The sequence below is a fragment of the Larus michahellis genome, chromosome 6, assembly GCF_964199755.1.
Source record: "Larus michahellis chromosome 6, bLarMic1.1, whole genome shotgun sequence".
Lineage (NCBI taxonomy): Eukaryota > Metazoa > Chordata > Aves > Charadriiformes > Laridae > Larus > Larus michahellis.
The window spans coordinates 33,245,116-33,258,882 of record NC_133901.1 but is presented as its reverse complement, the minus strand read 5'-3'; the positions used below and the strand labels follow the sequence as shown (position 1 = coordinate 33,258,882).

Below are 13,767 nucleotides of genomic sequence, written 5' to 3'. Positions count from 1 at the left end.
AGTAGCTATTTCACAGAAATTACTTTTTTTTTCCCCCCCTCCTTTCTCCCACTTAAATCAAACTATACCACAAACAATGGCAGGAGGGGCACGGGGATAAACCGCTGTGGAGAAAGAGCACTTGTGTCTCATATATGCACCTTGTTCCCTAGTGTAGAAGTCCAGTTGTATCAGATTTGCATTTCCCCATCACAAGCATTGCAGTAAGGACCAGGTTTACACCAATGCTTGTGTGATATGAGACAGATGCAACACCACCATCCCTGCCCCATCACCACCCCGAGCACGTGAATTACCCTTCAAGGGTCTTGCCTAAGCACCTCTGTCTCAGCAGCTTGATTTCAACCACGGCTTTCGCAAGCCCATTTTATTCCTTGGCACAACAAACAGGAGTCATTGCTAGATTGGGGAGGAGGTGGCAAGTCCTCGTGCTAACACAATCACAAAAATATATGCAGGGACAAACAGCTGCAAAGGAGACAAGAGTTTCACCAGCCTTAGAAAAGCCTCTCTGGGCCATTTTCAAATACAAATCATACTTGGGTTTGACATACTGAAGTGTTTAGGAATGAGTCACACATGCCACCTCCGCAGGTTGCACACCTTCAACTGTTTCAGTGGAGATCAAAAAATGCTGATTGTGCAAATTAGTTGAAAATGCTAGAGAAATTGCACATATTAGCACTTCAAAAAGGGTGGGAACGCCTGCACTGCCCCAGAGTAACCATCAGCACCTTCACCAAGCAGGAAGTCGATGATCTGCAGGAGGACGTCCCCATCACGCCAAACTGGTATTTTCAAATTAGAAACAGTTATTGAGAAAGTGTTGCTCACAGTTTTGGTAACAGCAGGACAAGGGGAAAACATACAGATTAAAATATGGAAAGGCAGTCAGAAGAAGTTTACCTTTGGAGAGCACTTGAAATGCATGCCAGGTACTGGGAGTGTTGTCACATACATTGTAATACACCGATACAGGTATAGTGTGCCAACTATACAGAAAAATCTTCTGCTAATTATAGACCTAGAAGAAAAAAAAAAAAAAACAAACAGAAAAAAAAATAAGGAGGTCACTCAATGCCAACATTACATGCTAAGGTAATTAAAATAAACTACCAACTGTTCTCTTCTCCATGCTTTCGAAACTCGTGACAGTATCAGCTTACACCTGAGAATACTGAATTACTTTACAAATATTCCCATGCTTTCCAGGTCAGAAACACAAGAGTAAGTCAACTAACATTGCCCATGAAGGTGATTACAGTAAATAGAAGGATTAGAATACAAAAGCCTGTGCAGATTTCGTGTTGAAGATGTTAAAAGGGATTTCATGCCCCACACTCCTCCATTAGCTTTGAGCGGCTACTAATCTTCCGTTCAAGGCAAGGGATAAAGTTACAATATTTTCATTGTAAGATGAAAAGGAGTACGTTTGTTTCAGCTGACACACACATTTAGTAATTACAAAGGGCTGCTCGAGAAGAAATCGCTTGTATGACTCAAACGAGTAAGAACACATCTCCTGAACTGCATTAAAGAGGAAACAATTTAGATAATCTCCAAAATACAAATTTAGAGCCGCGTTGGCTACAGGACGGAGTGTTTTCACGGGAAGTCAGTCTTGAGGCAAGCAGCCATACCTTCAAAGAATTTATTCATTGAGGGCTGCCTGCAAGTCGCTGATGTACGCAGAGAGGGCAGATGCATTTTGGGGGTACCCTAAGGCAAAACCAGCAAGAGTACATGGGGTAAAGAGCTGCAGCTTCGACTCAGGAGTGGGAGCCAGCCCCAAAACCAGTCCATTGAGTTTTGCCGCTATTTCCCAGCTACTAACATCACAAGGAAAGAGCTACAGCAATTAAACCCCTTCTAGCACATCCATCAGGATGGGAGCAACCTCTATCAGAGCTCACAGAGTTCAGCAAGAGAAATCACTGCCAGCATTACAAAAATCAAGGGCAAATCCAGTTACCGAAGTTCGTAACTTTAACCACTTCAACCCTTTGTGTCCTTCTGGTTACAGGCCCTGTTGGTGTTGGTTGATTTTAAATCGTTATTCACAGTGATGATCATCTGGGGAATACAAGGGTAACAACGCAAGCTGCAAGTTCTGGCATTCATTTATTGCTATTTTGAAGCACTCGCTTCTTAAAAAAAATATTTCTCTCAAGCCGAGCTCTTTTGAAGCTCAAGACTGGCCATCTTTTTTATTTTTAATAGCTTTTGGCCGATTTATTAAACTGTAGTGCTCCACTCTCGAAGGAGTATGCCTTTGCAGTGCCAGATCAATAACAACTCGAGTGTCTTAATTTATCAAAAAAGCTTGAACTATTACAGTGTAATGCATTTTGCACTCAAGTGCTCGCTGCTATTGAAACACGGTATTTCATATTTTTTCTTCCTCCTCCCTGTCTAAACATGAACAAAGCTGGGAGTTAAAACTCATACTTTATTAATGTAGCTCTATGGGCTGAAATTTAAGAGTGGAAGGCACCACGCCACTGGGGCGATGGTTTTCCTCTACGCTTTGTATGGTGAATTTTTCTCTCCGAAGGATGATCCAATAAAGATCTCACACTTGTGCCTGGCTTTTATAACCAGGCATGAACTTGCTTCGCTTTACAACCTGGTATCAAGACGAACACGGGGGCTGGAGATTAAAGACTGAGCGGCACTGTAGTTTGAGAGAGCGAAGATGCAGCAGTGTTTTATCGAGCACCGAACTTTTTCTTTTTTTTTTTTTTTTTTTTTTTTTTTTAATTAGAATTACCCATGAATCTAATTGGTTTAGCTGGATTTAGCATGTTTTAGCTTAGGAAAGTCTGCGTACTCTGTACTGTAATATAAAAAAAAAAATAATAATGTTAAAAGCCTCATATTTTCCCTTCTCAAAAGAATTTGTGTGTGCGTGTGTGATTACGAGCCAGCTAGCAAGTACAACCTCTGAGCTTATTACTGGCCAAGACAGCTTTTATTACAGCTATCCAGACCTCACCTAAGGTGGGTAGAGAACACGCTGCTTTTTCCATCCCATGAGCGTGCGGGCTGAATCAGATGCCAAGCGTGGCCAAAACCCAGCATTGTACTTCTCCCAAAACATCTGGGAATGCTTCCCAGAGAAGTTAACTCTGCCTCGGCAGTTCGCCTGGACTTCTCGAGCTCCCCACAGTATCTGCGGAAAAAGGCTTGAGCAACCCACAGTCCCCAGCCAAGACCTGCACGCCCACCCCGCTCCTGCTTTCTGGTGAGAAACCAACCCGACACCATGGACGGTATTTCTATAGGGATGTTCAACGAAAGCTGCCACTGATTTCCTTGCACCAGTTCTAGCGCCTTGCGCCGAAGCCAGCCAGAAACTCCAGTCTCTGCTTGAAGGTAAAATTAATTTTCAGGCAAGAAAGCAGTGCCAGGGGTGAAGGGAAACCCTGCATTGTGGTTAGCTGGACAGACACACCCAACGCCCTCTTCCATTTTGGCCTCGACTTTGCAATCCAAAAAAAGGAGACACATAGGTCCTATTCAACATCATCACGCAATCCCTGGACTAAACAAGGAAGACCTGAGCCATCAGAATCATGAATGGCACATCTCTATAATCCTTCATTGCTTGGGAGAACAGTAGGCTCAGCTTGGATTAGATGAGGTTATCAGCAAATGATGGATCTGGTAGGATAAGCAATAGGAATTTCACTGCTTGTCAAAGAAAAGTGTTTCAGAAAGTTTGAAACTATGAAGTTGCCTCCTTCGGTCAAAGGTTCAACTCTGCCACTGGCTGCAATACAGCTCACAGGTAACAACGCTGCTGGTTCACCAGTGACCCTGATCTTCCACTTGGAGACATCCATGAATGGTATCTCTATCATCTGAGTAGGCGAGGAATCAGGTCTCATCCTGCCCAGCAATCACCCAGCTTCACGTCTTATCTTCGGATCTCAAATGGAGTGTGGCAATGGCTATCCCTGACACCATCAGAGGTCAGAGAAGCGAGGGAAGTCTAGCTGGTTTAATTCCCTCTCTTTATTCTTGAATCAAGTTTCAAAGGGAGGTGATAACCCCATGCCACAGAAGTGACTCAGCTCTTTTTATAGCACTTAGTGGCTCATCATCCAAAGCCACAAGAATGAGGTCCTCCAGATAAAGCCACCTTACTGGGCTCCTGTTCCCCTGAGCACCTCTCCCATTCTTCCCTTTCTGCTCCTTACCAACAGCTTAGGCCTCTCAGACTTCAATACGTCTGCTTATCGACATAAAAGACGACTTTTGGTCTCCAAAGCATTACTTGACCAGTACACACACTGAACCAGCACTGACCAGCTATTCCAGGGCTGACACTGGGAATGGAAAGCTCTGCGACTCCCTGATATCTTCCACTAACACCAGAAAGAGCCCTTCTAAAGCAAGTGAAAATAAACACATCAAAGCAAATGGGGACAGTGGGACAGACGGACCAGGGGGAATCTTCATCTTCGCATCTCTCGATACCAACGTACTTTATCACCAAGTTAACCCACGTCTCACTGCTTCAAATCTCCAAGGACCTTACAGATCCTGCTGTTCTTAATCTAAAGGCTCTGCTCAGCTCCATCACAGGGTGTCTGATCCCTCATATTGCCTTATTAACCTGACACCCCGTTCTTGAGAGCAGTCCCATGTCACATTCTCTCGGTGCTCGCCTTGGTTTTGAACAACATTTATGCTCAGTGATGCCAAGAAAGTTAATGGTCCCACATGTTCACTGTCAGCAGCTGAGGCAGTGGGGAGAGGAGCTGGAGTGCACTGCAGCTACCAACGTAAGAGCGATACCGAAGCTTACAGCCATACACAAAACGAGAGGCTGAGCTGGGGTAAATCCTTCCTGCTGTACATATGTGCACATAAAATAAATTTTAAAAAAAAGCAATTCCAGTTTGGTTTTTTTTTTATTTTATGGTCTATAAAAATAAATTAACCGTTCTAAAAACTTTCCTTTAAGGAACACCACCTCTGTAGAAGTGTGCAATGGTTTTAAAGTTTCACCTGATAAAACATATTAAGCAGTATAAAGTAGCAGAAAAGATGAATAAACCATCATGTCAGTCTTGTGGATTACTTAAAAGATTTGTCACAATCCTGTGGAAATCCATGGCTGTGGTGCACAAGGGTATCCTGCCCCAGCTTTGCAATTCTCTTTTCAAGCTGCCTATAACTTCTGAAGCTGGTGAAGCCCATGTTTTAAGTTTTAATATTTTTCTCCTTTATAAGAGTGAGAGATCCACTGACCTCTCTTTATTTCCTTTAAAAAGGAAAATACATAATTCTAAGGTCATTACAAAGTTGTGTGAACTGAAGAATCTTGTATTTCACACAGTGGGGCCCAAATTACGTTCCGTCCTCATTTTCCTACATAGGGGTCACAAAAAAGTCAGTGAACAGGTGAAGACTGAGATTTGGGCTGGGCAGCTGCAGGGAACATGCTTGTGTCTTGTTTTTGAATGGAAAGGTGATAAGCCACCTCATACTGCTTAAAGCCACTTGACTTTGAACACTTCATTCACAGCCATGGCAGCACGAGGGTTTACGTCTCAGACACTTATGGTAAGGCAGCCCCAGGTGTGGATTTACAGCAGCACAAAAACCCTAAGATTCAGCATCCGCACACACTCTGTAGAGGGTAAGCAGTAGGTTACTTCCATTGGCAGGCAAATTCACCCTTGCAGTTCTGACCAGTATGAGCAAAGAGCCAGACAACCACTAAGACCTTGCAAATTCGTTGCATATCTATGCTGTTGCATATTTTACGATTAGCTTTTGACATACTTTGTGTTTGACGTTACCTGCCCCATCTAACGTCAAGCAGAAAATACACTTCAATGCTTTTTCAGCCAGCACTGTTTAGGTGCGAAACCATTGCCTGTTGGTTTTGTCCAAGGGTATCATAATCTTAGGGTAGGTCTTTACATCAAGCAAACTACAGTGACAGTAAACCGATCCCAAGTTGGTTCGCAGCTGTGTTCACAACCTTGTGAGCTGTGCTCCCTCTGAACAGACAGGACAATTAACTGAGTCAAGAATTACACCCAACTCAAGGCTTTTCACACATGAAAAGGGCTCCAGTTCATTGTGCGGGCAAACAAGATCAGGGCAATTTCTTAGTTTCTGAGGTAACAGTTGGACTGAACGTCTCCCTTTTGCAGAAACAGCAGTTTCCCCGTGGCACAATATCTATTGCAGTTTGGGAAACCAAAATCAGAAAGATCACAAGAAGCTTCATTTTATTTGGATGCAAACCAGTATCTGAGCTCCAAAAGCTGTCAGAGGCATACCCTAGGACTTGGTTTTCAAAAGGTTTTTTTACTTACTTGTATTTTAAGAGCAGCCACTGAACAAACCACAGTCCTACAAGGATCATGCCGTTGATTTCACAAATAGAAAAAGCCCATTGCACCCGATCAAAGCGATCAAAAAATGCATCTGGTAGGGGAGGCTGCACCTCCTTGGGAGGCACTCGTTCATGAACGACTGAGATAGTCACTGTGGTAAAGATGAAACAAGAAAGTGCATAAATAAAAGCCAGGAAAGTCTTGCCCCATTCCATAGGGTACTGTGAGCGCTCCGGCTCTGGCATGGGGATCTTTATCATCTCCTTCTTATACCCATTTGGCATCCCGTTCAGCTTTGTTTTACTGCTAAAACCATTCTTGTGCGTGGTGTTGCTCACGCTGACACGGATGTGCCCGTTGACATGCCCGTTTTTGTGAGCCTCAATGTGGTGAGCCATTTTCAAAGTTTCAATCATGTGCAATAGCCGCTGTCCGCTGTCGGAAGACACCCGGGAGAGAGGCGTCTTCTTAAAATCCTCCTCCGTCAGGTTGATCAAATCCTGCCCGGTGAAGCTCTTCAATGGCTCACAATACTCCGGCACAGCATTTTCTGTTAGCCAATTTGTCACCTCCTCGGGTGACCACAGCACCACTTCTTTCATCTCGCCAGGCAGCCAGGGCACAGTCTGACATCGATTTTAAATTGGGCAGCAGTCACTGCGACTCCAGCGTGTTGGAAAGCTCCTCCTTGGCTTCATCTTGTCCGAGGAAGTAGTTCGGCGAGAGGCAAGTCCCCGTCTCTAACCATCCGATGCGAGCATCCAGGCGCTGTGGCAAACATAGGAAACTGTTCACTTCATATTCGTGTTGGCATTCTTCTTCCTGGGGAGGAGAAAAACCCCAAACCAGTCATTAGGACAGCATTTAGCATTAGTTTGCAATTCATGTTTAAAGATAAAAATCACTGGCAAAGAATAGGTAGACTCTGGCATGGAAAAGACTAACTGATTTGAGCTCTAGTACACGCAGCACTGTCCTTTCTGAGCTTGCTACCGATTTCTCAAGAGCTTTAGCAGTCTTGTATTCTAAACACCGTCTTGCGGCTGAGGGAAGGACTCCTTCCTGCTCTTTAGTTGTTAAATCTCCTACTACTACACAGCTCTGGTTCATAACCAGTACCCAAACCTCTCTTAAAAATCATACAGAGCCAACGTTTAGTGTTATTCATGTCACAAACCTTCTCTCCCCCCTACAGGCTGGTATCTTCATGCCATGTGTTGCACCGAGTTATCGAATAGGAAGGCTGGCTTTTGTTCTGCAAGGCAAAAATATCTAGTGTACCACAAACCCCACTTTTCTACAGGTCAGCAACACCAAAAAAAAAAAAAAAATGACGTAGATAAGCAAGGTTACACTCTCTTGGCCAAAGCACCAGCAGGAAAATCAATACCCAAACAGGTTCGCTTGAAAATAAACCGAAGCATATAGGTTTGCAGGACTCTAGCAGATATTTAGCAGTTCTTCAAGGTAAATGTTACGGTTTCCATGGTATACTGCTATAATTCAAATAAATGTTTGTCATCAGCTAAAAAAGGAACCAGTAGAAAAATGAAACTTCAGTAAGAGGGTAAAAAAAAAAAAAAAGGAACTAGGTAACAAACTTCTACACCAAATTAATTACAAAAATAGCTCAGAAAGCTTAGAAGAGCTGATCACTTCCAACCAAAAATTACAGGAAAACAGATGTTACTTGCTGGAACCTCTTCCTGCATTTTTGAGACTTAACAACCTCCTCAGCACAAGGCAGTGAATGCCACCAGAAAACACCAGGTTTGAGACATTTATTCAATGAATAAACAAAAAATGGTCTTCCCTCAGAGCAAAGAGAGGAAGAGTGAGAACCCCCGTCGCCAGCCTGCCATCCCATAGACCAAGTCTCTCCTACCAGGAGGTTGCGGGATCAGAAACACAAAGTGCCCTACAGAAAGTAACAGCACAGGGAAAAAACACTTCATATTTTCAAAAGTCATTATCATGCCTTTATCAGCTTGAAGAATATTTCTAGCTTCTTGCAAGCTACCAGACATTTGCGTTTCGTCACAGGGAGCAAAGTTGCCACTGAGGAAAACCAAAATAATCTACACTACTGGCACGATTTGGGAAGTGGTGCAAAAGAGATACAGAGCTATACTCCTATGCAAAACGTGACCATGCTGCACATAAATATATTTTTTGACGCGTTACCTCTAAACTGAGCAAGAAACACAAGGTGCAGTTTATAATCTGTTCCTCTGTGGAATGAACCAGGTCTGGTGATCGAGAAAAGAAAAAGCTTTGAACAAAAGACTGGCAGTACTTTGCGCACACCAACTCCCACTTGCTGGGCACGCCACGGACACACACGTATTTAAAATCTGTGGAGCAAACAGGGATGAAGATGAGTATTCTCCCTTGTAAATATCTTTGCTGTTTTAAAACAACACAAGAGAGGATACAGCTCCATTTTCTTTCTTTTTTTTTTTTTCAGTGGGATTATATGTACTGAGGAAGGCTTTTAGCCATGGATCACTTCATTATTCAAGTTGTGTTTAGCAAATTGGTATTCAGTTACACAGCTCTGAACATGGAAAAAAAGGAAGGACTGAATTATGCATGTTAACCCACATTAGAAACTCCTACAAGACTTTGACTGAAGGAGAGCAGCTCAGCTCTCCACCACGCTGGTCTCGGTTTTTCAGGGCTCCTGAAATCCTGGGTCTGGCACCAGCCACAGCACAAAGCTCAAGCATCCTTACTCCATGCCGGGTGTCGTCAGCAGTTATGGGAAGGGGTTTTGCCTCCAGCTCCCCATTTGGCCTCAGTCTGTGCATTTAAGGGCCGTGTCAGCCTTGAGCTAACCCTGTTTACTAACGCCTGTGGCTCGACTCGCTCACTGCAGACCAAGGAGATGGAAACACCATTGCCTTTTTGACAACCATTTCTGTCTCAAGTGATGCACCAGCAATTCACAACTCAAGGAATTGGTGTCTATGTGAAGGAAAACACAACACGCACTTTCACACTCATCCTAGGGTCAAAACTCAGGTTGAAATCCATGAGATGCACAACTAACAGAATTCTCTATGGGCTTGCTGTTTCTGAGGGTAGCGCCTTACAACCTTGATAAAGCCACGAGTTATTTATTTTTTAATCCTGTTACAGCACCTGGGCTCTTAGTCTGCATCAGGACCTCATTCTCCCGTGCCATTTAACAGCTACATTGGCTGCCTCTCCAAGTTTTACTTTCCAAATTCAGCATGGATTTGGGGTTGTCAGAGCACTCTGTGTACACCACGAGGTGGGGCAATATTAAACCTTTTCAATTTTAAACGCTGGAGCGACTGAAGCACAGTTTCCTAAACCACTCAGAAAGCAGGAAAGGACCTTAAACAGTCATCTTCCCAACATACCAGCTTTTCTTGTCCAGCCCCTGACAACATACCGCAAACGTCCTGTGTGCTTAAGGATCCGGGATCCCAAAAGACAGTGCAAAGGGCTGCATTCATCACTGTTCAGGAGCCTGCAGTAGCTGACCTTCAAATTAGATCTCCTTACTTACCATGCACATACATCTCCTCCTGCTGTGGCAGAGCTACTAGATTTTAAGATGAGCTCTGTGTGGAATCTAAGAACAAAAATCTCTTGCCAGCTGCAAATACTGCTCTGATACTAGCACAAGAGTCATAATATGCTGGTGTAACCCCACGATATCTGAGTCTGGAAGTGTTATGAGAAATAGCAAATGTACGTGTTTTGCAGTAAAGCTGCAGGGTTTGGCGATATTGTTAAAAACTACGGTCAATTCAGAAACTTGCTTATTCTTTAATCTCACCATCAGTAATGCTATTAAAGGTACCACACACAAGAATGAAGACTGTTCAACTTCCATTTTGGTGTCTTTATAGAATATAAAACATAAATATACGTCCTAAGAGTCGTCATTGGTTTTAAAAATGAGAAAGCCCGACTCGCGCACAGAGGCACACACACTTTAACCCCACCTCATCCTCTGTGGATGGATGGATGGACGGACAATGACAGCACGGGGTTCACCAAGGAGCAAAGGGCTACTGAGCAGAAAGCTTCCGTCCTCACTGATGATGTTTCTGGGAGCACGAGGGCTCGCCCGGTGCAATCCCAGCCCACTATCACACCACCAGCGTGTAAATCACTATCAAGCACCTTTTGTAAAAGCAGAGTAACCGATACTCAATGGAAGGAAGGCTTAGAGGAAAGATAATACCCTGCCAAGGATGCAGGCTGTGCAGTCGTTTTCCTTGACAGTTAAAATGAGGAAAACCAACTAAAGTTTCTAGCGAATACCTATCATTCAAACCTCCATTTCGCAGCCTGTCTAATGGGGGAGGAACGGGCAAAAAAGATTCTTTACTAACACCTTTCAGCTTGTCACATTAAAAATACCTCGTTTTCTATCGTGTCTTCGTGAAAGCTTGATTGGGTGAGGTCTGCAGAAATGATATGGGAGACTAATAGCCCTCACCGGCCCCCTTGCTTCCACAAAAGGTCTTCTACTGTTCACAACAGCTGAAGACAAAGTGGGGGTGGGCATCAGCTGCTGCCTGGCCACATCCACCAACTTAGCTTTGTCCCACTGCCCCAGCAAGGCACAGGGAGGGCAGGGTGCCGGGCACATGTCTGAGCACCCCCAGCTCTGACACGGGCTGTTCGCCTGGGCCAGGCAACTGAAACGCTCCCTCCATCCACAGCAGATTTGCTTCATTACAGAGCCTGTATCTGATAATGAATTATAAATAACAATGCGATTATCATAATAATACCAACTGCACTATGATAACGACGCCACGTAAAACCGGTATCTCAAAATACCCACACCACTAGACTGAGCAGGACGAAGTAACTTCAGCAAGGGCTCCAGTGCTTCAGCAAGGTGCTTCAATGCACCTCCTCGCATTTACATGACATTTTTTTCTCCTGTTCCCAGCAAACATTAACTTGGTGTTAGCGCTAACTCAGAATTTTCAGATGCTTTTCCACTTTCCTCGACAGGGAATATTTCCCACCACCAGTTCAATCTGCCCATATGGGGGTTGTAATACCATAACCACAGCCACCTCAGTGGGTTAAGTGAGTATTTCAGAACACACTACATAACCTTGCATATCAAGACCCATTCTCTTTTGCATTGCTTGGCAGAGATGTGGTTGGGCATAAGGACCGAAGGCGGGAGCATCCACCTCTTTGGTTAAAGGACAAGATAATCAGCAATAAAATCATCAGCTGGCTACATGTCTACACTTGACTTGATGGCCAGAGTGCAGAAAACTCTGCAGTTTTCTGTCTCTGGGTCTGCTTGGAGGATAGCTAAGCACTCACACTGGACGTCACTGTTTCACATTACGTTTCAAAGTCCATGGGCTCACTGCTGAGTGAGCAACGGGCACTCCCTGGGCAGGCAGCACGAGACTTTGTCTGGGATGGCTGCAGGGTCCACAGAGCAGTCACCTCCCTCCATAACCCTGGAGGGGTTAACAGGCTTACACACGCTGTTCCCTATTACCTCTAAATTTGCAAGGAGAAAGCATTACGTCTCGCAATTAACACCAGTGAGACAAAACCACATCCACCTAAAACAGCAAAAAAGAGAACCCAAAACCAGTTTGGTCATCTCCAATCTCCTCCTAAAGCGCTTTGAAACCCGGACGAAAAAAACCTAAGTATTCCCTAATCAAATCATGCCTTCCTCATGTTTGTACAGTGCTTTTATTCTCTGAGCGAGGACCTTTGCTGCCAAGGCAACAGTCACTATAGAAATCAGTAAAATAACCAGCCATTTCAGAAACCGCAACGAGCTCCAAGGCGATTTTCAAATCCCTTCAGAGGCAGTGGGTGTGTTTTAGTTGCAACACTGAGCATCCTTCCCAAACACCCCAGAAAAGCTGAGACAATAAAACCATTAGTAAAAAAACAGCGTTAAAACAAGAGAGGTCCAGGGATAAGCGCAGTTTGAAGATAAAATAGTGACATTTTCTCCCTGGGAAAACCAAACGCTGAGATGCACACTGATTACGTGTGCACACACATAAGCAGGAGAAAAATCAAACTGCTGTAAGGATTGAAGTTTTAATGCTTTAGAAAACAACCCACAGGTGAATTCCCCACGCCCCCCAGCGAACAGAAGTTACATGGAGCCGGAATACTTTGGATGAGAGCCAGGAGCTCTTGTCCTGTGTTTTGACAGCACAAAACAAACTGTTCGTAACAGCAGGGTCTGAGTCACTGCTACAGTCACCTCCTCTACGAGCATTTTATCATCACTAACAATAACGCTCCGACACCTCAATAACTGGACATTCTGTACTTGCAAAGCACCTCTGCACACCAATTTGCCATGAAAGGGTGATGCCTGCCACAAATGATGTGCTGGATATCACCAACGAGCTCTCAAGCAACGTACCAAATTGCTTCCCCCCCTCCAGGATGGCTTTGCCTTCAAACCAGAGATCGCCCCTTGGGAGAGGCTGCACCGCTAGCACACAAGCGGCTGCTGGCATTTTAAACAGTACAATAAAGCTGGTTTTGTGCTGTAAATGCAAATATATGCAAATACAAAATATCTGTAAGTATAAAATTGAGGCACAGATGGGCTCACGAGTTCCACAGAGCTCCAAGATAGGTTTCCAAGGTTAGACCCAGATGGAAAACATTGTCCCACAGACACGAAGTCAGAGCAAGCAGAATTACTACTACGAAAAGAGAAGCTGGGATCAATATGTGAAGCAACACCCACGTACCCTGAATAGCTACTTACGCAGCTTCAGAGAGAGAAAAAAACTGCCTGTACACTACATAAATCCCTGAACAGCCCGTTTTCTCTAAATTATTCTATATGAAGAAGAAAAAACCGAAAGACAACCCACTGTATATTTCCTATCCTAATTTAACAAAAAAAACTCAAAACACCACCAAAAAACACACACAAAAAAAAGAAATGAAAATCCACTCACAGGCAGTGACCTCAGTATAACAGGTCTGAACTCAAGCCTGGAGTTCAGTGGCAAGGCTTTCAAAATGAAAGTACTTGCATCAAATCTGAATAACCAAACAGCTCATCTTCAGATGGGAAACACTGCTAGCGAATCTCCCTGCTACAAAAATGCATCGTCCATATTGCACGGGTGTACGTGTATAGGTATATACACGCACAGGTTCCATGCTAGGTGACGGAGACACCTAACCCGATCAAGCCTCGTCCCTTTGCTTCTTCTCAGCCCTGTATCTCTTTGCTACACATTCTTCCTCCCTCTTCTTCTTCCTCCGGCTTGGAAGTAATTATGGAAACCAGCAAACCCTCACAAGAAGGCTTCAGCTGACCTCATCACGGGAGCAGTTGCTAAGAAGGGCTTTTGTTTTGACACTACGGAAATCCTGCTTTGAGTGATCTGGGGGT

The 13,767-nt window shown here is 44.2% G+C and overlaps 1 protein-coding gene across 34 annotated transcripts in view; it reads right to left on the bottom strand.

Annotated features, from left to right (window-relative positions):
* SGMS1 (sphingomyelin synthase 1) overlaps positions 1–13,767 on the bottom strand; it is a 103,540-nt gene that overhangs the window by 8,705 nt on the left and 81,068 nt on the right. For 32 of the 34 annotated variants that reach the window (XR_012587474.1, XR_012587473.1, XM_074590609.1 and 29 more), the window contains 2 exons: positions 6,339–7,181; positions 907–1,024 (listed from right to left, as the gene is read on the bottom strand). Coding sequence is in view for 32 of the 34 variants with exons in the window: in XM_074590609.1 (XP_074446710.1) it covers positions 907–1,024; positions 6,339–6,961 (741 nt within the window). In the remaining 2 variants the exon portion in view is untranslated. Of the gene's footprint in view, positions 1–906; positions 1,025–6,338; positions 7,182–7,536; positions 7,615–13,767 lie in introns of all 34 variants that reach the window. The other 2 variants (XM_074590599.1, XM_074590616.1) reach the window with 1 other exon arrangement.